The 24,179-nt window shown below is 40.0% G+C and overlaps 1 protein-coding gene across 4 annotated transcripts in view; it reads left to right on the top strand.

The window, feature by feature from the left end:
* Positions 1 to 24,179, top strand: part of LOC146797710 (plasma membrane calcium-transporting ATPase 2-like) — a 2,176,758-nt gene that overhangs the window by 2,140,984 nt on the left and 11,595 nt on the right. For all 4 annotated transcript variants that reach the window (XM_085624877.1, XM_085624876.1, XM_085624878.1 and 1 more), the window contains one exon: positions 2,582 to 2,764. In XM_085624877.1, the coding sequence (XP_085481003.1) occupies positions 2,582 to 2,764 (183 nt within the window). The remainder of the gene's footprint in view (positions 1 to 2,581; positions 2,765 to 24,179) is intronic.

The following is a 24,179-nucleotide window of genomic DNA, read 5'->3' as shown; positions in this document are numbered from 1 at the left end:
CACTTTTCCCAAAATTATTCATACCCTGCTGAAGGGGGTCTTGAGATTGGGCAGGTGGTCCTCTGCTGTGCAGTGGAGGCAAAGGCTTCTGAATGATGGGAAGGACAGAGGTCATCTCTGATCCTAAAATGACTCCCTCCTGTCACTCCTTGATTTGAGGCTCTTGGATTCACTACTGCCAAGGAACAGGTATATAAACAGCGATTGCATTGTTTTTTGAGTCTTTTATTCGACTTTGAATTACGTTATGTCTGCTCATAGCTAAAGTGGAGAATGCATGCAGAGATAGCTTATCTTTTCAAAATATATAAAAAAAGAAACGACCTGCATAATTGAAAACTATTAAACCTCAAAATATCTAATGCCCCTTAATTGTAATAGAAAGGTTGAGCTAAAAAGAAGTCGAAACAAATTAAGGAAAACAACAGTTCTTTTAATTACATCATTTAATACAACAGTGACATTTCAACAAATTACAAATACTGTGTGAGTGAATCATTATTCTAATTATAAATGTGCAGTGAACACCATAATTTCAGGCAGTGCATGTGTTAGGGAGAAACTAAGAAAATACATTATTAGATAAAGCCCAAAAGAGTTCAATTCACATAAAGGATCTGCGTACCTTCAATCAGGCAGTGAATTATTATGTGTTTATTATGTGTTTAACGATTGAACGTTCCGACAATGAGTTTAATGGATTAGAATTTGTGAAGTTGGGACAGCACCTTGTCTTCTAAGAAAGTACCCATGGCAGGATGCAGTAATGGTTTCTCTTAATGGCTGCCCAAAGAAAGGGTCACCCCTCCAAGTTACCGAGGTGCCTACCTGTACTTGTGATATTGCATGCAAAGTGTGAAGTGTCTTCTTAATAGCTTTAATATTAAGGGAAAATAGCCCACGGGGCCCAAAAACCTCCTTGGCAAGGATACGTGAAGAAATATTCTGCAATCACCCAAACAGGAAAGCCCACAAAAATGTCCACTATAGAAAAAAAGCCACATCAGTGACAAAAATCAGCTGATGGATGCGACGAAAAATAAACTGCAAGGGCTTTGCATGTCTTCTGTCCTGGAACTTAGACTCCAGGATAAGATACTCAAATGATGGATATCTTGAAATGGAAATGATGTAGTGTCTCTCCCCATCCTGTGCTTGTTCCTTCCATTTAATCACTTTATTGATTGCTGACGGATAGCCCCACTGCTCCAAGCTGTCAGGAATGTGCCCGTTCCTGCAAGGGAGAGCGGGGCCCTCCATCAACCAATCCACAGATCCAAAACCAATAAGGTTCAGTTTGGCAATAGATAGCTGTGGTGATGGAACCAAAACGCCCAGAGTTGTTGCAGCAGGACCTACAAGGAGAAAACTGGGGATACACAAACTGGAGAAGGAGCACATCAACAAACATGAAAGATGCAACGAGGTGATGAACTGAGCAAGAGCCATACATGAAACGAAGCGTAGCCAGTCGCCATTTTTTTAGACAAATCAGCCCCGGGAATTCAGCTGGACCGGCCTGGGACAGGGGTGTGCTACTGAGCAGCACTGCCGCTTGCCGCTTTTGTTACACTGCTGCAAAACCGTCCCCCAGTAAACAAACCGGGCCTCACTGCTCAAAAATCGCCCCAGCCTTCCGCCCCCGAAACATGCCCGGTGCCCGCTACGGCCAGTCTGGCGCTTTATGGCGCACCGCAGTTACTGTTCTTGGCTATTTATTTTTTTCAGTGCTTTGAAAAGCAACACCATGTCACTTGGTAGACACTTTGCCTTGGTAGGTCTGTGGTATCGTGTGATGATGAGGGTATTTCAGCAAAGCATGATGACCCGTTTATCTCAATTGGCAATTCTGTTGCTATAGGTATTGCTATTTTTCACTTATTTAATGCAAGATAGACCTTTAATTTGGCACTGCAGTGGACTCATTAGTGCAGAATTAAATTTCTAAATGATTTAGAGGTTTTTGTGACCGAGCAGAGTGATGTCAGTAGGGTAATTCGCTATCAGACTGTGCATGAGTAAGTGTAACTCAGGAGGGCTAGGTTTGAACCTTCGCACAGTGGGGTATGGTGGTTTATAGCTTATGATGTATGTTTCTCTCAGAAAGGAATCCTGAAAGCCTCGCTCTGTCAGCTGTGAACCTGAAATCTAGTGCTTTCAGCTCATCATTTGAGTCAGCAGCATTAAAAGCTTTTTTAACCATTCCGTTTTATTTGTTGTGGTAGGTTTGCAAAGTAGACCAACAATTACATCAGTGTGTCATGGATGACCCCTGTACATGCACCTCAAGGTCAACTAGATTAATTCTAAATTAACTCATCAATAACTCTTGTCAGTGCTATAAAATGCACCCAGCCCTCAGCCACCAAAACTGATTAAACCTTTCATTGAACTGTACAGCACAGCTCATTAAACTTCACCACTTGCATTCCAAAATGCCTTTACGAAGTATGCTCTTATATACTGTTTGACTAAGATCATTAATTTTGGGGAATGTTCTTTCTTCTACATAGAAAGCTGTAACATTCTTTTTTCGCATTCCAGCAATCTCTTTAATTTACGTTCTGATTTCTTTTCTAAGGTCATTGCCTCCATTCCAACAAGTAGGCTCAAGTTTTTGATATCAGCCGGGCAGCTCACTCAGAAAGAGGAAACAACAGACGAAGAGCAAAACGAAGACACAGAGGAGATTGACCACGCAGAGCGAGAACTCCGCCGTGGGCAAATCCTTTGGTTCCGAGGGCTCAACAGAATTCAAACTCAGGTTTGTGACAAAACAGTACAAGGGGCGGGCTTTGGCTTCAGGATAAATCTCAGATCTCCATGGGTGAAGAACGGCAAACTTGAATTTGCCTTTAATTTTTTCAAAAGCTGTCCACCTTTTTTTTCTGTAGACTGACAATGAAGGTTTTCATATTCTTGGACCATGTTTTAGCATTACAATTAATAAGGAAGGGTACACAAAAGGAATGATTCTTTTTGGGGTAGATTGCGATAGTGGGGTCGGCTATGGACACCATAACCAATTCTAAAGCGTCCGATAGATGTAATGAAAGAGCAGAACAAGAGAGAAAAAGCTGTACATTTTAATAGGGTACATCACAGTCCTTCTGTAAGCTACTGCACCCAGGATTCACTTTCAGCTTCATAAATAGCTCACAATTACCAAAATGCTAGAGCTGATTCACAAAAGCATTTAGGAGTATAGGAAGTATTGTATTATTATTTTTTTTAATTTTTTTTTTTATTAGAAACCGTTAGCACACAATAAAAGACAGACAAGGGCCTACAACCACCAGGGCCGGCCGCTATAGAGCCCGAGGGCCCGCAGTGTAACGCCACACATTCAAATGAACCAGAGGCAAAGCGCCCGGCAGTTCGTAAGCACATATAACAGGCCGTGGCCATAGGGCAGAAGCAATTGAAAACAACAGTTTCATTTTTTACTAAATATAAAACACACTCAAGGCAATGAGAGTCCGAAATAGTAGCGTGCTCTTCCCAGGACGGGGAATAACATACAGTGTCCAAAGCAGTTCTTGTCCGGAAGCGGTAGAGGGGGGCAATGGGAAAACAAAGCATGGCACACCCTCCCGCAGAATGCGTGGCTAGGGGGTCAAAGCAATATCGACCTCTAATGTATTGTATTATTAATGTCTAGGTATGATTTAAAATAGAAGAGCGCCAACCCATCAATTATGCAGGAGGGGCAGTGGCACCCGGACTTAACCATGTTGGGCGAAGGGGGCCCATTTTCTTTGCTTGCTGTGTGGACAATGTGTCCCTTCTACACCACAAGCTACCCCTTTATATTGGGGCAAAGCAAATCAAAGCAAAATTCTAAGGTGTCTAAGAAATAATCTGTCAGCATTAGAACCTCACCAATATAAACATCAAGTGGGAAATAAAAATCAGTATTATGCCAAAGCTGTATCTTTATTGCAGTATTTGCAATTTCAGTAGCTAAGTTGTGTTTGTGGCAAGGAGAGCCCATTGTCGGTTTTGAGGCAGTATTCATGTTAGCGTTTCCGGGCATTCACAAAGATACATTTATATATTATTAAGTTACTGGAAACTTGAACATATAGTGGTTGTTCTGAATACATATAGCATTAATCTGGCATGCCTGGACTCATTTCGAAGACCCCTGTCATAAACCTTCTCATACCAAAGCAGAAGCTAGAGCTGCTGGGTTTGTAGCAGGACAAAGAGCAGCATGACGTGAGACGATGCTCTGATTGGCTTTAGTGATTGATCTTGTGCACTTCACCACCCTGTCAGAATTGTAGATAGAGGGAACGTGTGGGATCTGTCGCTCCTGCCTGTCCCTGGAGAAGGGACTAGAACATTCGAATCTTGGTGCTCCCCGATTCTAGAATAGACTGCTCCATGTCCGTTAAACTCTGTGGTGACGGTTGGCGCATGCCCTGACTGAGGTGTACACAATAAAGCTTTCTCTCACTCTTAGACCTGTTTCTATCTCCTGTTGGAAGCGTCTACTAAATTCCACACAATTATAACTAGTTACCAAACCTCCTTGCAGTGTTCGTAAATCTTTCAAGCATACGTAGTATTCTTAAGGTCGTAGATTTTTCACTTTTGCACAGTTCACACTATTAGCTACGTTTATTTATGTGTGCACCACAAGATTTAGAATATGTTAGTGTTTTCGGCCAATTCTATGACGCTGCCTTGGGCGCGCCCACTTGCACATATCCATGTGGAACACAAGTGTGTGATTTAGCCCTCCTTTGCATACATTATGGAAATGTAATTTAAGTGCATATTTGCCAACCGCAAAAATGGTATGTATGCATATATCATGACTCTTTCCCTCTGTTAGTCATTCGGACACAGGGGAAAGGTTTATGAATTAGCTTGTAAATGTTTTTAGCATACCTTTATACGCCTATACAGTTTAAGAAATATAAACCCTCTAAAATCTAACAGAAACTATAAGTGAACTTGTAAACATATCTAAATATCAAATAGTAAACTGACAGTTTAACGTTTGGTAGTAGTAATATGTGTGGGTATAATTGTTAAGAATTCCCTACTTCTACTTCAAATGTGTTAAACGCCAAAAGTTCTATTCCCCTGGACAAAAGCTCTCCTGAAAGTTATATTTCATGAGAAGATTCCCCTGCATAAAATATAAATTGTCCAATGAAATGTTGCTCTTTTTAAGTGGATACTTATGCTCGGACACATCTTTGCAACTTCCCCGAAGTGCAGCATTTGTGAACTTCATGTAATATTGCATACCCTTGGTGTTAAAACAAGGTACATAGGGAGACCAACATGTTGGAATGAAAATTAGAAGGGGCACCCTGGAAACCTGCTCCTGTACCCTCAATGAAGTATTTCCTCAGCACAGTTGTTTGTTACATTTGCCATTCTGGGCTTACGTAAGATTCATGTTGTGAATAACTTCCATAGCATTCCTTTCTCATATCTATACAAGGACGGGGAACATTAACGCGCAGATAATCCTGGTTGGTTATGTTCACAGGTGCAGTATCTCTTGGGATTCCGGTAAACGTTTTCTTTTTTCCCATTTAAAGACAACCCATCATGAGTGTGTAACATTACTGTTATGTTGATGAAGCTTTTATAATGTGTTTTTCATTTGTTGGAGACACAGTGAAACCTGTCAAATAAGACCGTCATTTGGGACTTTATGTGTTGGGAATTTGGGCACACAATGTTTAAGTGATTTGTAGACATTAGTAACAAGTATATAAGAGAGTGGTATGGTGCACTAGACTACCGCTGTGCAGATGCCTCTGGTAATAGCACGTGCATAAAAACAGAGATGGCAGGCTCTTTGAAGATTACTTAACATGGCTGCCATCTTGATTGCAGCAATAGGAGAGAACCAGAACCTGAAGGCATCCAGCAACAAAGATCACATATTTTAAACAATTAATCAATCCATGGTGGAAGACTCAAACCTTTACAGTGGTAAAACATAGGAATTGTTATTGCAAGCCTTTTTGTAATGCATTTTTTACTATTAAAATAACTGGGTATAAATTAGCACTGTGGTGGATTTCCTCTCACTTCTCAATGTTTATGCAGGCAGAGAGCTGGCAAAAACTGTAAGCTGTATATGACATGCTAGATGCTATTTGCAATTATTGGCCTTAGATACAGGTTTCACTGGACTCCCGTTTAAGCTTCTATCCATTATTACCACCCCAATAGCGTGGGCAAGTACATTCCATCCAGACTAAGTGCCACCAATATAGTATTTTGTTGTGTATATGTAAAAAACTAAAACTAAATGGCTTAGGTCACTTTAATATTTGTGTCAGTGTTTCAATAACATTTACTCAGTGGCGTAGCTAGACCTACTGTCTTCTGGGGCGGCCCCTAACTTTGCCACCCGGTGCAGATTAAAGTATTGGGGGAGGGTTGTGGCCAATGGGCAACTCATTCCTGTGAAGGGGGGGCAGCTGATGAACAACTTGTTCTTGGGGGCAGGGGGATGGTGGTAGTCTTAAACAAAGGGATCCACCCGCATGTATAACATATCAAGAGATTCCCATTCATACCATGTGTGTCCCACGGTCGTGGAGAATACACATCTGTTGTTAAAATACCCCTCACACACCAAAAGGGCCCTTGGTGTCATGCTTCATCATAGGGGTCTTCCCGCCCCTCTACGGGACGGGGCGTGCTACGACCAGCGTGTACGTGGGAGCACTGTTCTTGGTAGGACTACTATGTGTAGTGCACGGGTGTGCAAGGAAGGGTCAGGAGTGAGTGGAGAGTGATGTTAAAAAATACCTGGCTTACTGGACTAGGAAAAAATTTTTATTCTGCCATCTAAGCTGGTATTAATAAAAATGTGGGGATGGAGGGTGTATGCCTCAATGAGCTTGACCTCCTGGTGTCGACATGTTTCGAAGCTTACCCCAAGCTTCTTCGTCAGGACCTAAGAAGATCCCTTCCAACAATGCACTGTGATGTGGTGAGAAATAGTGGGTGAAAAAATAAATAAATAAACATAGGAGGTAAATAGCCTCCAAAAGTTGGTACCGCCCCACTGGGTCTTACGTGCTCCTTGTAACCTAAATGGAGAAAATGGTATGATATGAGAGATATACAGGACATTACTGTTATAAGGACAGACGCTCATTCCGTGGTGTTTAAAACAGTGATCTGAAAAGGAAGTGAGCAATGATCGTCTTCTAGCCTTATCACGTGATCTGTGATAAAAAACATAGTGTGACATACTACATTTAAAATACACAATAACAAAACAACAGAAAACACACACTCTACTCATAAAGGAAACGAAGTTCCTGTAGGGCGAAAATGTCATTTGTGGTTGTTTGCATGCCCAACAAAGCAGAGAAATGAACACATACTTGCTGCAAAAAGGATAATTTCCTCATGAGCTCATTTACCGGGTGGTTGAAGTGCCAAAATAGGCTACCTAAATAGCGAGAGAGAGGAAAATGTACTCCCATTGTCATTTTTAGAAGGTTGACCTTCCACCTGCCGGCTGTGCCGTACTTACGCCTCCTAGGATCAATGTCCTGCTGGAAAAACCACCCCGGTCGGCTCCGTCGATAAATTAAGATCGGAGTAAATGTACTTTAAATACCCCCTCCAATCAGGGAATGAGTGTCAAAAAACGCCCCGTATGGCGGACCAATAGACGGTCCCTGCTAGTAGAGTAACCTAAAGCGCGCAGGCGCTGCTGCACGAGACCCGGAGCCGGAAGGTAGAGGCAGACGGGTCATTGCAATGAGACTGTAAGGACCCCCAGGGAGGTGTCTAAGTAGGTGCCTGATGGAGCGCCTTACATAAACTCATAATTAAAAGAGTAAAAGAGGCTTTGGGGTGTGTGTAAAGGATAATCTACATAACACAAAATCGAGTGTAATGAAACCTCGCAAAATAAATGAACTATGGAAGATATCATTATTAAGAAAATAATTAGGTGTCCAAATACTTTGCCTGTAACATACGGATTAACAGATATTGATCTGGAAGGTTGATATAAAATTAAATCTAAACATATGTAACAGGTAGGAAAAATGCCCCAACCATGCCTAGTGAAGACACACAGCTGGTGTATGGCTGCATCAAGAGGTATGTGTATGTATCGGATAGCTACTACAGGGGGGCTTCGGCTGTGGTCAAGGGGCAAATGACAAGTACATGTAAAAACGAAAAGAGATAACCCAGTGGTCCTGGAGTGGTACCATGCTGGTTCTAGGCAGATACGAGGGGCAAAAGAGAAGGAAAGAAGGCAGACTTGAAGGGGTATCTCTAGTCAGGTAGATAACCGGTAGTTGAACAGTGCTTAGTTAAGTATGATGACGGTGGTTATACTCGGAACTGATTCCATGGTATATCCTCATTTAATCCATGGATGTGTGTTTTGAGACGGAACACCCAACGTTGTTCCTTCTCTAGGAGGCTGTGTTCGTTACTCAATTGTTCTATCACTGTCCACTGTAAATCATCTATACAGTGGCTTTTGGAAATATAGTGATTGGACATCTTGGTAGTGCTCCTACCACATCTGACATTGCTGCGATGTTCGCCAATACGTACCTTGATTGGTCTGGATGTCATACCCACATACTCAAGGCCACACGGACAAGTAATTAGATACACAACATTTTTGCTGTTGCAATTCGTGAAGCTCCTCTGATCCCACTTATCGCCATTCCGGAATGTAATGTGTGTGCTTTTTCTCGTCAGATGACAAGTGCTGCAGTTCCCACAGGGATGATGCCCCTGTACTGGGGGTAGTAGACCAACAGGTCTTGGTCGAGATATGTTCTTAGGTCTTGTATGAACAAGCATGTCTCTTAAGTTGCGTCCCCGCTTGTGGGCAAACATAGGTTTCGTTATGTTTAATCCGCAGGAATTGAGTAGACGCCAGTGTTTATTCACTATCTTAGTGATCTGGTTAGAATGTGTATTGTAAGTTGTTACACATATCGGTCTCTCATCGATCTGGTTTGCCACTTTGTCTTCCAAAAGAGCCTCTCTGTTATTATTCCTTGCTCTTTTTAAGGCTTTGTCAACGATTTTCTTAGGGTAATTGCGTTTCATCAGTTTGGTACGTAGTTCAGATGCTTGTTGTTTGAAGTCACTGAGTTCAGTACAGTTTCTCCGCAGACGCAGGAACTGGCCGTACGGTAAGTTTTCCCTCAGGTGACGGGGGTGAAAACTGTCAAACAGAAGTAGACAGTTCTTAGCTGTTGCTTTAAAGTGTGTCGTGGTTTTGAGTTTCCCCTGTTCAGGGTAGATATTCAGGTCCAAGAACACCAGGTTTTCCGCTGACACACTGTGTGTAAATTTCAGAAAAGCATTCTGTTGGTTAAGCCACAGCATGAATGCCTCTGTTGATTCCATGTCGCCCTCCCACACGACCAAGACATCGTCAATGTACCTTTTCCATACTTTGATGTGAGCAAGGTATGGGTTCGTCGTGTGTAGGATCTTGTTGGTTTCCAGATGGTGTACATAGAGCCCGGCTAGACTTGGAGCAAAGGTACTCCCCATGCTGGTACCGTGACGTTGTTCATATATGTTGTCAGCATACATAAAGAAATTGCGGGTGAGAGCCAATGAAACACATTCCATCACCAGACTACAAGGTGTCTGGTACTCCCAGGGAGTAGAGAATAGAACCTCCTCAATGATTAGCAGTGTTTCGTCGTGTGGGAGACTGGTATATAGGCTCTCCACGTCTAATCCCATGAGTAAATTTTTGGTGGGGTCAAAATCAATATCCCGCAGAATTTGTAGGACGTTCTTGGTATCACGTAAGTATGTACTGGTGCTTTGAACCAACGGTCGAAGGAACGCATCTGCGAATCTAGACAGAGGTTCCAAAATGGAATTCACACCAGAGACGATGGGTCTACCAGGTGGTGAGACCAGGTTCTTATGGATTTTAGGTATGGTGTAGAAATAGGGGATCCTGGGATTGGTATTAACCAGGAATTCAGCCTCCTTCTTGGAGATCCAGTCGTTGGCTAGGGCCTCCTCTACCATTGTGACAATCCTGACCCTTATCGACTCAGTGGGATCAGTCAGCAGGATTCCATAGTTCCTGCGGTCATCCAGCAGTTTCCTACATTCAATGTCATAGTTGACAGTGGTTTGTAAAACAATGGCTCCCCCTTTATCTGCAGGTTTGATGGTGATATCCTGGTTTGTTGATAGTTCATGTATAGCCACCTTCTCCTCCCTTGATGTATTGTGAAAGGTGTTACCACAACCTGTAGTGATGTCTTGGATTTCACCCATCACCGCTTTCTCAAAAGCAAGCAACTCTACCGGTAGGGTGGAGTTAGGGGGAACAAAAGTGGATTTGTTACGGAGGCCAGTATCTTGTCTAACCCCCTCAGTGGTAGATGGATTGTTCTCAAAGAAAACCTTCAATTTCAATTTACGTATGAATTCGGTAATCTCAGTGAGGATCTTAAATTTATCCAACCGATTAGTGGGTACAAAACCCAATCCTCTCTCAAGGACCTTCTTTTGTGTTGGTGTAAGAACCACATCGGTGAGATTAACCACCAGATTTACTTCCGGCTCGTTGATGGTTGAGGAGGTATGTTGTTGGTCATACTCCTGGTTGACATCCGTGGGGTCTCGGTCTCGGGTGCAGACCAATGGACGTTGTGTCCTCCTCTGTTGCGGGCCCTCCGTGGGCCTTGGCGTGCCCCTAAAAAAGGTTGTGGGTTGTAATTGTATTCGTACTCTTGAGGAGGAGGTATCCATTGTGGAAAAGGTCCCATCATAGGTGGACCATAAGCGTATGGGGGATACATCGGGGGGCCTTGATAACCATCCCATCTCCCTCCCCTCTGGTACGGAGGGCGCTGGTTGTAGTTGCCTCTCCCTCTATAGAAACGTTTACCACTGCCCCTGCTGGAGTTAGAGTTATCTGAACCAGTGTCAGAGGAGTCACCATCCTCACTCTGTTCCTGGTTCTTGGGAACATAGTCATCTCGTATATAGGGATATACTCGTTCGTGACTGAACCGTGAAGTGTCCTTCTTTAGTTTGTTATATTTGCTTTGTTTTAAAGTCATTTCGAACTCAGTCATCTCTTGATTGAGTTCCTCTAAACGTTTCTTGAGTACACTGGGGGATATATAGGCTTTCAAACGGACTTCTAGATTGACAATCTCGACTTTGAGTTCTTGTGTGAGTCTGGTGGCTGTTTTTATAATTAGGACTAGCCAGTCCCGGGTGCAATGCCACGAGATTAGTGACCAATCACGTTTGAAAGTCTTATCCTGTTGGAAAATGAAAGGCTCATTGCGGACAATTAAACCTTGGGGGGCTGCATTGGCCCGCAGGTATTCCGTCATTAATAGACCATGCAGGGCAGTTCTGATCTGGTTTCTCCTTAAGTTAGCTAGCTCATCCCAATCAGCATGATTGGGACCTGGATCGGTATTGCTCAGTCCTTCAAAAGGGTTGATAGCTGCCAGGATCCTTTCTACTTCGTCGTCAGCGAAGGTTAGACCCATGTTGTCTGCCATCTTGGTGAACCGGAGGTGTAAGTATAGTGATACTTGATAGAGTGTGTGTGTCGACTGGGAAAAGTTATGTGAAGGAGGTTAGTAGTATGGTAGTCTACAAAAAAGTATGTGTAGCAGGAACAGTGCTCCCACGTACACGCTGGTCGTAGCACGCCCCGTCCCGTAGAGGGGCGGGAAGACCCCTATGATGAAGCATGACACCAAGGGCCCTTTTGGTGTGTGAGGGGTATTTTAACAACAGATGTGTATTCTCCACGACCGTGGGACACACATGGTATGAATGGGAATCTCTTGATATGTTATACATGCGGGTGGATCCCTTTGTTTAAGCACGCTTTGTTGGGAGGAAGTATCCACCTCCACCACTCGTTGAGTGGAACCTCTCTACTCCCCCCCCTTGTTTCTCTTTCGATGGTGGTAGTCAACATACATGACTTGCTCACCTCCGCTGACCCCAAAAAGAGTGCCTCCTGGGCCACAGCGCCTCCCCCCCAGCTACGCCATTGCGTTTAGTCTCATTTCTCTGTTGTAAATTGAGTAGTCGTGGTTGTGTTTCTGAGTGAGTGTAGAAACATCATTACATTGCAATGAAACAACAAACGCTGCTGCCCCTTAAAAATGTACACTTCACATTATAGACTTTTGCCATGATCTAGAATCTACATAGTCCGTTGGTATTAGAGTTTTGTCTATGGGAAATATTTATGTATTCATATTTATGTGTGGGGGGAAGGATGGCCTGATAGTCCTAAGATGCAACAGTCCAGCAGATCAATCTTTTTTCAGAATTCTAATTGCAACTATAAAAAAAAATGGTTAAGCAATTTGGATTTTTCCCCCAGGTATTTTACCATGCGCTCATTGGCATACAGTATTAAAAACATTCAATTTGTTTATTCAGCTAACTATTCTTTCTTGAACATCTCTGTTGTCTACAGTATTGTATTATGCACACTGCAAAAGGAAACATATTTTTATGAGGTTGCACATATATTTTGCTTGAGTTTGGGAGTGATTTGAACAAAATGTCTGGCTGTGCTGCAATCCCGAATAGAACCTTGATTGCGTACCCATTTGGATATTCCATATGTTAGCTAGTGTAAGTTGTACAAGTTACATTTGTTTTGGAATTCACAAACTTCAATTTAATAGTAAGTTTATGATTGTGGTGACTCTACAGTCAGGGGAGAAGATCTCAGCAAATAAAAAGATACAACATGTCTATCTTTTTTTATACAAAGTTCTGTTTGCTGATTGCAGAGCCTCTGCAGTCATGAATTTACTATTAAATCAGAGTTTGTGAATTAAAAAACAAACGTAAACTTACACGAAAGTGTACATTTACCTTTGTGAATCAGGCTCTCAGTGAGTAAACATGTGGCACCCCTGGGCATTGAAAACAATCATGAATTCATCTTAGGGTGCATAACTAAATAGTTTCCTATTACAGTCTCCAAGCTGTTTGGTCTCCTAGTATGTTCCATCTGCACAGGCCTTTCCCTTTCCTTTTAGTTTAATTAGTAATATCACTCTATTCTACTTGAAATAGAGTCACAAAAGGACTTGGAAACAGTTCAGATTCAATGTTGTTTTACAGCAGAATGTTATCATGCTTTGGTCTGTGTCACTCACTTTTGTCTATGTGTTTGTGCCTGGCAAAACATTATTGGTACTAATCTCTCATGTTTTGAATGTCATTTTGCGGTGAAGTCTTTCACATTAATTAGTAACATTTTAAAACCAGACAGTCATCTGTTTCTCTGTTAGAGACACATAATTACATTCTCAATTATACCTAGGAAAAGCTATGGAGTGAAGGTAGGTAAACTTAATAAAAAACAGGCAGCCTCGATTTCTAACAATTCCCCAATACACAAGACAGGTGTAAAAGGACACATTTTAATTAAGTAAAATATTCTTTTATTGGGTCTATTTATCACCTGTTAGATGCAAATATTTTTCATTGAAACCGAAATTTTATGACGTAGAAATTGCACCTGAAAACACTATGCAAATTGCTTATTTCTGAGCATAGTCTGGTGGTTAAGGCAAGTTCATTTTCTCTTTTTGTGTCTCTCATTTTTATTGCACAGTATTCAAGCACTTTCGCTAAGCAGTCGTCAATTAATAGCTCACATCAACTTGCAAGTTGAAGTCCTAATGCCTAAGTTTATGACTTTGCGAATTCACAAAGGGCATTTACAAATATTATCTTTATGTCCACACTCTTGCGGACATAAAGATAGTACTTGTAAATGCCCTTTGTGAATTTCCAAAGTTGTACCTTTGTAATCAGGCCCAATATGTATAAGTAAGCATCAGTATGACATCAAATTGGTTTACAATAAATTGAGGTGCAAAGTGACCCATGATGCAACATCATTATTAGTGCGGAAAACATACAGGAGCAGAAATTGCTTAGGTGCAAAATAACTTTTAGGGACATAAACACAAGTAGGTGCACTGGTGCAGCATCAACAAGAGTTTGGAAACACGTTTAGGAGTTCAAATTTGCCTCCATTGCTGTTAATTTATCCCTCACTTCAGATTCCATGCACTGCAAACAGAAGCACTCTTTGAGCAGGTGGTCTAACACACAAACCAACAAATTACAGAAAAGCTGTGAAATATGGTGACCTGATCCCAAAAGCGAATGATACTTTCTTCAAGAGAAATAAAACTCACCTAAAAATCTAGTGGCTAAAGGGGACTCGCCAAGAGTACCTCTCCTTGTATGATTTTGGTGGTGATGATATGAACTCTGGTAGCAAACATACGCAATCTGTAGCTAATGGTGTGAGGAATGATCGAAGTGATCTCATCTACGGACCCTGTTGTCTGATGTTGGTTGTGCTCCCTTTTAGAAGGAACATACCTGTCTGTTAGGGTTGTACTGCTTTTTGACTGCAATTGCACAAGCAGGAAAGTACTCATTTATGGCATGCTACCCAATTTAGTCCATGTTACTATAATTAGTTACAGATCTATCTTGTGTGGTTGAGCATGAATTATGCACGAATTAATTAACAATTGAATAGGAAATAGAGCAATCTTACAGGCATGAACTACAAAACCAAGTTCATGCATACCAATTAAAATGAAATAAAAAGTCAGATCTTTAGAATTTCTGGAGGTACTTGTGACAACTGAGCCCATATCTCAATAACAGACAATGAATTTCTGGTTTGGTCCTGGAGAGCTTGGCACTTAGTGAGAAGTTATATCTGTGTCTAAATGAGACTTTGCTATGTAAATTGCATACAAGAGTCTATTAATGAGTTCAACTGGCTTATGTATATAGATTTAGTCACTTAGTAAATAAACGATCATGATGTCATTTCATCTCTCAACACCTTTTCTCACAGAACATATCTGAGAGGAGGCTCCTTATAATCAAGTGAATACTAACAATCACCTTGGTTTTGTTGATATTCACCATCTTTTTCAGACAAGAAAATTGGAGGCAACACCCTGACATTAGCTGATAGTGAAAGAGAAGGTGATTCTCCATTGGAAAATCTTTCCCCCTTGAAGAAAAAAATAATACCTCATACAAATTCATAGTAGTTCTGTATTCACAAACCATCAACTTTTCTGAATGAGAAACTGTTTCCAGGTGTGTGCTCCTAGAATTCAAAGCTTTCCCGGACTTCTGGAATGTATCTACAAATTCCAAGACAAACACACATTTAATCCAAACATAAGGGTAATGCTTTAGGAATAAATGTCTGACTTTCATTGTGATTCATGCTCAAGGACCATTTGACTTTATCCCCAGTAACTATTGATGTACAGAACCATAGTTGTAACTGAACCACAGCCTGGAATCATTCAAAGATAAAGAATATGCATTGAAAAATGGGATTTGAATCATGAAATCGTCGAAAGACAATTTAAAGATGAAACTTGATTTGCCTGGTGGTCCAGGTTTGTAGATGTCGATGTGCATTCCTAGTTAGTCTTAAGACTCTACAAAGCTGAGTGGGCAGGGGGAGTAACTTGACATAAGATTACTACCTTGGAGTAAATAGGCTTGAATTGTAATCTTTAAAATCCAGGCTTGAACTGCCAAATTAAAGCTGGGGCTTAATCATGCAAAAAATAAAATGGATCCATCTTTTTCGGGGAGTTGTACAGAAAAAAAAATCAGACTCTCTGTAGTATGCAAACCCTCCCCTAATCAATAATAGAATCTGGAAGCTAATGATTTATAAAGCCACATGATTTGTAAATCACACACAATGGACTGAATTAACTCAAGGCAGGTTAAGCAGGGCATTTAGCACAGAAGCTAAAATCAACTGGCAGAGATGATTTGAAATGCAGCTGTATGTAGTGAAGCCTGTGCAGCAGCTTTGCTTTTTTGTCAGGCAAGTTTTACTTTCCTGAAGGTGACCAGACATGGAACAGAGTTAGTGCAAGATTATTAGAAAGCCTAGTGACTACTCTCATGCAGTCTCTGTCCCCTTGCTAGTATCCCTGGAGATGGGATGCTCTTAGTTGGTTAAAGGGGCTAGGTAGATGCTTTTGGCATCTTAGTAACAGGCAACAATTCAAGCATGGTCAGGGAATAGTAGATTCCGAACCTTCTATTGATCTAAGCAGTCTTGCAGTGTTGTCCTGCATTTTAAGAGTTTTTTACCCTATCATTCCTGGAGGAAAGGGAAAGTATATTCAGAGAAATTCAGCTTGGAGGTTAGGAAAAAGCAGACAACAAGAGAATTCATAACTTTGTTGGTACGTTGAACCATTTTTTCTGAGGAGTCGGAGCAGAAAGAAAGTGCGTTCAGCCACATTTCCCAACTGAGTGACGGTAAAAGAACCAGCACGCTTAAGAAAGCTAAGAGAACCGCCTTGAGGGTCAAAGAGAAAAGTAGATCCCTAGTGCCAATAGCTATTGTATCTTGATATCTCTAGCTTCTCCAGTACCAAAGAAGAGTAAATGTGGTATATGAACTATGCAAAGTGACCATAAGAAAGATATGCGTTGCACAGGTATAAGAATAAAAAAGAAGTACCAAATTCCAATGTAGTGACAAAAGAAGGTGCATGAAGATGCAAAAGAGGATAGGTTAGCACTCCAGATGTTACTGGGGTTGATGAAAAAGGTGAAGCTTGCTAGTTTATTCTGCTCAGAGTGTGGCTACTCTTGGGGGAATAGAATGGATCAGTATTCTTGTTTGTGGCATATAAGGCTTTCTGAATCCTAAAAATGAGTGCAAAATGGGTGATTGTAAAAGCTATCACTGAAAGGTCAATCTACACTCTTCAAGTATTTCAGACTACATCTCACCTTATATGTTTGCAATTAACAAAAGTGTTTTCAAGTGCATCTTTATAGGCCCAATGGAGTAATTGTTTGGTCGATTGGTAAGAAAGTATAGTCTGAAAGAAAACCTTGGTGGCCTTTTTTAGCTATTGGTGAAGAAATACAAATAAAAGTGCAATAGGCTTGTTTTGCATTCTGTATTATCTTCAACCCTGCCCATTCTTAAAGTAGGTTTTTACATTTTTTGTGGAAGAGGTTTTATAAAAATATAACACAGTGTTTGCACACTTCATATGCTGCACATTTTAATTTTCTGCATGGTGCAGATATTAAGCATGTGTTCCAAGCAAATTGTACGTGTTGTTGTATTGCCACTCCAACACTAAAATTCTTCCAAAATTAACATTTCCAAAAAACGACAATAAGGGCACATTTTGCAAAGGTTACAATGCACAAATGAAACTGTATTTTAAAATCACATGACAAAACTCAGACTTCTAGTGCTTCTTCAACATATGAAAAATACACTTTTTTACAAAAACGATTTCCAAAAATCATGGGCACGTTGCAACAATTTGTGCAGATCATATTATTATAACTTTAGTCACATGTTGTAAACTCAATAAAGAAAAGAGTATGTTTATGAGATTGTTTATGAAAGAAAAACTGTCACTCAACGACAGTGTTATGCTTTGGTACATTTTTGAGTAAGAACATGCTCTGTTATCAAGAAGTAACTCTTGAGAAAATAACGATGAAAAACATCGGTGCATACTGTATTGATCGTGAAACATGTGCATTCATGTATTGTACTGATTGTTTGTCAACTCATTCTCCATTATCTCCCTCTCATGCTGACATTTTGTGCTTGCATCCATTGTTTATTCTGTCAGTTGTGAAACTATGTTCATTACCTGAGCAACTTGTCTCGTTCTTTCCTCCGTTGCAGATCGAGGTAGTCAATACTTTCAAGAGTGGCACTTCCTTTCAGGGGGCTCTGAGGAGACAGTCCTCCATCACAAGCCAGAACCAGGATGTAACCAATATATCTAGCCCTAGTCACGTATCGCTATCCAATGCTCTTTCCTCTCCTACCAGCACACCTGCTGCGGCGGCTGGGCGTGAGTGTGTTTTCTGATGTCTCAGACCTATAGAGATGCCAACTCACCTCACACTCACCCTGACTGACTTCAGCTATGCTTTGCAATGATCTTCCAGCTTCACATGCTTTGCACCTCACCAGATATTAACTCCACACAGTGCAGATATACTATTTGTCTTTGTTCACAGGTCATTACTCTGACAAATAGTATTAATGTAGAAAAATACTCTGCAAAAGGCTTTGCTACTTTATTTGAGTGATTCCAATACATTGATGTGCTGGGGTAAAATATATATGGCCATAAATGCTTCCCAGTATTCAACAACAGATCGGACGGAACCTATAAAATTACATACAATAAAGATTGCTTAGTAGTTTTGACAAGACTGACATGATTTTAATATATTAATTTCCTCAAGGACTACTGAAAAGTGTTTCCATGTAAATCCAAACAATAGTGTTGTAGATTAATATGTTAAACTGTGTTTTGATTGTCAAGTCACTCATTAAATGTCAGTGAATGACACTGCATATATTAAACTAAAATTGAACAGGCAATAGTCATAGATCTGCCTCGCCTGTCAGTAACAATTTCTCTATGACATATTGTGCCATATACCATTTAAAATCTCATAAAATGACCCACCCTTTATTTTAACACCAGAATCAATAGTATGTGTGATGTAAAAAATACACTTAATACGTAAGTTGTCTTTGCTCAATATATTTACCAAAAAAGGTAAACAACCCTATATAACCTCTTCAAGCATCTTTACATTATTTAAATTAATAGCACTAAAGCAAAAGACACACAATCTCAGATGTGATGTTTTCTTAATTTTTAACATCATCAGACACAACTGCAAAATATGTTCCTTTTTCTATTTGGGTATCTAACCAGATTTCTAAATACCAATTTATTGTAGAACTGTGCTATACAATTCACTCGTTCATGTTGTTTCCTGGATCCATGCATAGGACACTTGATGTCCTATGCACATGATTCTAATACAGAAGAATCATTATAGAGCCTGTACCTTATTTCATATTTTGCCATTCTGGATAGCAGAAGGAGTGTGCCAAGTTCAAGATTAATGGATGATCCATGTATCACATTGTCCAACCCAAGAGACAGTGGACATCTATAAATTGCAACACCCACATAGCTTAATAGCCTGCTGGAACCCTTATAAACGTTACTTGCAAAAATAAATACCAAACAGAGCTAAAATAGCCGCTTCTAGTCATAGAAAAAGTAGTGTCTTTAGAATATCTTCTTTTAGGTGAAGGGAACTGTGGTTACTACAACCAAAAAAGTAAAGCTGCTGAGTGTTCTGTTTGATTCAGAGCTGTCATAAATGAGCAGGCCAATCCTGTGACCATCAATTGCCATTTAAGTATCCAGTTAATTGTGGAATTTTCTAAATGAACAGGCATGAGAAACAATTGTTTGGGCCATTGTGGTTCCTGTACCAACTACTAAAGAACCTTGTTCTTGGGAGGTGCTGTAAAGCTTGTGAACAGATTTCAGAGGAACTAATATCTCTCTAAATGGGTGGTGTCAAGTGTTTCATCATGTATCCCATATTCTGAGATCGCTAAACTGACTTTAAATAATATCCATTACTCAGTTTTTGAGTAGGGTCCAGATTTATAGATTTCTGCATTAGGATGTTCAAGTACATGGAATTCACCTATCAGCTGTTATATTGTGGCCAGAGTACTCAGGAGAATCAAACACTTGGACACTTCTGGGTATAAGTGCTATGTAAATGTCATGATATTGATATTAACATAAATTGGATCATTAATTTTTCTTCAATCATAAACTTACATATAGTCTATAAACAAAATCTAATTTTCTAATTTATTACTTAAAAATCTAATGTAATTTCCAATTAATGTTATTGCGGTTTGTCATCATTAAATAGAATTTAGGTACTCCAACTTCCAAACGCAATAATTCCAATATTGATCGTCAAGTATTACTTGCGTTTACATCAACACTAAAATTGTGAAACTCATGACTTGAAAATATTTTAACTATTAATTATTATTATTACTGTATTGGCTATGATAGGCCTTCACATACTGTGACCATCTAATAATCATGGTTTTACAGTATGGGAACATTGAGGGCATCATTTACAGGGTGGCAGGCAGGTTACATTGTCACAATCTTGAGAGATATTCTGTTTGCCTTATTACAAGTGCTTTATATGCTTTGGCACTTGCAATATATTTGATACAAAGTACACAACTACCAAATTGAAAATCAGGCCCTTAGTGTGAGGAAATTTGCATTTAGTATCAGAGACATCAAACATTTTTTCTGAAACATTGACAATCATCACTACACTATCACTGAAATACACTTTATATAGATTTTTGACAAACTACACAACAAAAACAATCATCATGTTCACTTAGTGCTTGCACTTCCTGAACAGTGTTCTTGAACTTTATTGAACACATTTATGGACCATAGCTTAACTCAAGGTCTGGTTTGGAAGTTACATATAATAGTGAATCCACCACAAAGGGCACATTTTCAGCCTGCTCTTCCACTGGCATTATAAACCTATTTAGAATTTTATAGCTCATAGACATCCTGTTGAATGAGGCTTCACCAGCTCCAGTATTCAAATGATAATCTTCAGACAAGGGAACCAAAGATCCATTCTATCTACACATACACATGTTCCCATTTTACCTGGCCTTTTATTACCTGGATTTCCTTAATCTCTTTATAAATTAGGGTAAGTTCATTAGCTAATATAATCAAAACATGTATTAGGTTGTGGTTATTATTTCAGCCTTTAGAGCTTGGTTCACTCCTTTCCACAACTCATTTACTGCATACCTTGAGTACATCTAGAACATTTATAATTTAATGCACCAGGTTAACTTTAATAATAATACAATATACAATATTGTTCATATGCCCAGCGTTCATATCATTCCAACCCCAGGACAACTATTTTTTTAAGCAATTGCTCATACAGTCTTTCTCACTTGTATGCCTATGGTAATGCAGCACCCCAAAACAATCAATCTGCTACTAGGTCAAAGTTATAGGCAATTAAAAGCAACAGGATTTGGGGACATTTGTGAACTACCATTGCTCTGGCCCTCTTATTATGAATTACCTACTTCAGAACATACAACTTCACCTTACTAAGGTAAACAAGACATCATTACCTTGTTCCTGGGGGGGGGGTGGGGGGGGGAGGACGACTGTCACATATAGTAGTAGAGTGATCAGTCTTTATAATTGTCAGAACCAATTCAATTCAAGGTGTTCATCCATTAATCGCAATTCATTTTATTCCATTAGGCTGAGTGCCTTGAAGACAGTACAGTGTTTTCAAAAGATGCGTAGTTATTTTATTTTCCTTATACATGATGTCTCTAATATATTATTCAAACCTTAAAAAGCAAAGGAAATAACGGTCAAATACTTAGTGTACATTGAACGTAACCCTATCCCTCATTTAATTTATCTTAACTGAGATTTTGTTGTTTTACCTGTATGACTGAAGAGCACGAGTAAACTCAATATCAACAGAAAATAGATTCTTGCCTGTCCTAGTGGTCTAAGAACTGCATAATATTAATGTGGAATGGAGTAAAGTAACTGAGGAAAGAAGTGACAACTCTCTGCAAACTGAAAAAATACAACTGAATTAGTTATATTGACTAAGTTAATAACCCAAAATAGTAGGTACATTAATCAAAGCAAGGGAAAATTGCATCAAAAGAGAGGTGTATGTGTAGACTGCTCCTATTCCAGGATGAGCTCTGTCGGGTGGTGGGTGGGGACATCATCTACCTGTTCAAATGTGGCTAATAGGTCACCATATCTGTTGCGGTTGCCCTTTAAAACACCTCAGAGTTAGCAAACATGCATGTATAGGTAAATATAGTAACCTTCACGTGCTGTGATGTCATCACAAGCACATTTCAGAGAAGGGCAATATGACTACCCACACCTTTGGAGTACATTTCCAATAGCCACATTTGGTGGCAGAAATTCCACTATCTGAAAGGGAATTTGGTAAAACATTTATGCATCCAAAAGTAGCTGCATTCCTAGCAAAATATAGTGCATTGGCGGGGAAAATGCTGCTTAAACAGGTAACAGTAACAGTGGTAGTTATTCCTCTACAGGGTTCATGGTGGAAAAAGTCCACCATACGGAACAAGTACAATTTGACATCCAGACTCAAAATCAGGACTTATACCTTTTTCATCACACTTATCACTTCCATTCAGTTACAATTTCACATAGTTCATAAATGTATTTAAGTTGATTAAATCATATAATTCATTATTTTATCTGAGGTCCCTTCAAAACTTTTTAAAATAAATAAAAGTGTGAGATAGACGAAATACAGGATTTACAAAAAACATATTCAGTTACTCCCATAAGTTGGCATCTCTTTAAAACATGGACCTCTAGTTAAAACATGTGTTAATTGTGTTTCTATGGTGTGAAGTTTGTTTTATTTCATTGCCCGTTTCAGTATTGTCTGAATGTTACATGTGTTTGTTTTCCCCCCAGAGGGCTAGAGGACACTGGACAAAGGGTTCATCAAGAGAGAGTGACATACAAAGAGGTTGTGAGTCTTTAACCTTGAGCCTGAATTTAATGTGATTCAACACATACATTTTTTGACTTAGTGAAGCAGGGTAAACATTCGAGTATAATCCCAGGCACTACAAATTGTCTTGTTTAACAACCCTCTTTTCTTTCATGTTCACTGCTTTACATATTTCGATGGTGACAACTAAGGATGGTCAAACACGTCATTAAATCATTCATTTTTTTCCTCCGTGTGCTTGTGAATGTGTTACCCTGTCTATACTCATTTTCTGTATTTTGTGATGCTTATCTGTATGACAAATGGCTCCATTCACAAAGTTTTTTATAAATATGTGTATGTAGCAGGGGATTGTGCAATGAGACAGATAGGGAATGTACACATAATTCTATGTTTTAGCTGTTCAAAAACATTTTGCTGGTCATTCCCCACCGAGGGGATGTATGTCGTTACAACGCACACTTTTACAACGCATGCACTTACAACGCATTTTTTACAACGCAACATCCACTACAACGCATTCCATTACATCGCATGACACTACAACGCATTTTTAAAAACTACCTTTACAACGCATTCCATTACATCGCATACTACCTTTACAACGCATACCATTACAACGCATAATATTACATTGCATTTAAGGTAAGTATTGGATAGTATAGGGGTAAAAATTACCATTCTTACTCCAGGGGGAGCAACAGTAGGGTAAGTTTTGGATAGTATAGGGGTAAAAATTACTATTCTAACTACAGGGGGTGCAACAGTAGGGTAAGTGTTGGATAGTATAGGGGTAAAAATTACTATTCTAACTCCAGTGGGTGCAACAGTAGGGTAAGTGTTGGATAGTATAGGGGTAAAAATTACTATTCTAACTCCAGGGGGTGCAACAGTAGGGTAAGTGTTGGATAGTATAGGGGTAAAAATTACTATTCTAACTCCAGGGGGTGCAACAGTAGGGTAAGTGTTGGATAGTATGGGGGTAAAAATTACTATTCTAACTCCAGGGGGTGCAACAGTAGGGTAAGTGTTGGATAGTGTAGGGGTTTAATGTAATATTATGCGTTGTAATGGTTTGCGTTGTAAAGGTAGTATGCGATGTAATGGAATGCGTTGTAAAGGTAGTTTTTAAAAATGCGTTGTAGTGTCATGCGATGTAATGGAATGCGTTGTAGTGGATGTTGCGTTGTAAAAATTGCGTTGTAAGTGTAGAGCGTTGTAATAGTTGCGTTGTAATGGTTGTTCCCCCCACCGAGGTAATGTAACTCTCATCGAAGCCAGGAGTAAGTGACTTTTACAGGGCAGGGAAGAGGCTGTACAATCCTATTCCTATTGAAGGTGCAGGAGAAGAGGTTTCCATACATGGGGCATGTTTCCCTGCAGAGAGTGTTAGATGGGAAAAAGCCCATCCTTCATCTTTTATTCAAGCAGAACCTTCCACCTGTTGGAAATTCTCCATCTGTAGTTTGTGCACATTGAGGTACTCCTGGAAGTTTACCACTGCCATAGACTACATGCAGTGCTCCTAGAACTTTGTTGTGTAATGGGGGCAGCACGTTAGTGAAAGATAGAGAGAAACTGCTGCAATTTCTTTACCTGTGCAATTTGCACTCTTCTGCACTTAAAGAGGAGACAAAGATCCTCCTGCAGCCGGGTGCAGTGAGTGACTGCAG

The sequence above is a fragment of the Triturus cristatus genome, chromosome 9 (genome assembly GCF_964204655.1).
Source record: "Triturus cristatus chromosome 9, aTriCri1.1, whole genome shotgun sequence".
In the NCBI taxonomy this organism is placed as follows: Eukaryota; Metazoa; Chordata; class Amphibia; order Caudata; family Salamandridae; genus Triturus; species Triturus cristatus.
Note: the sequence above shows the minus strand (reverse complement) of the source record. Positions and strands in the feature narration are given on the sequence as shown.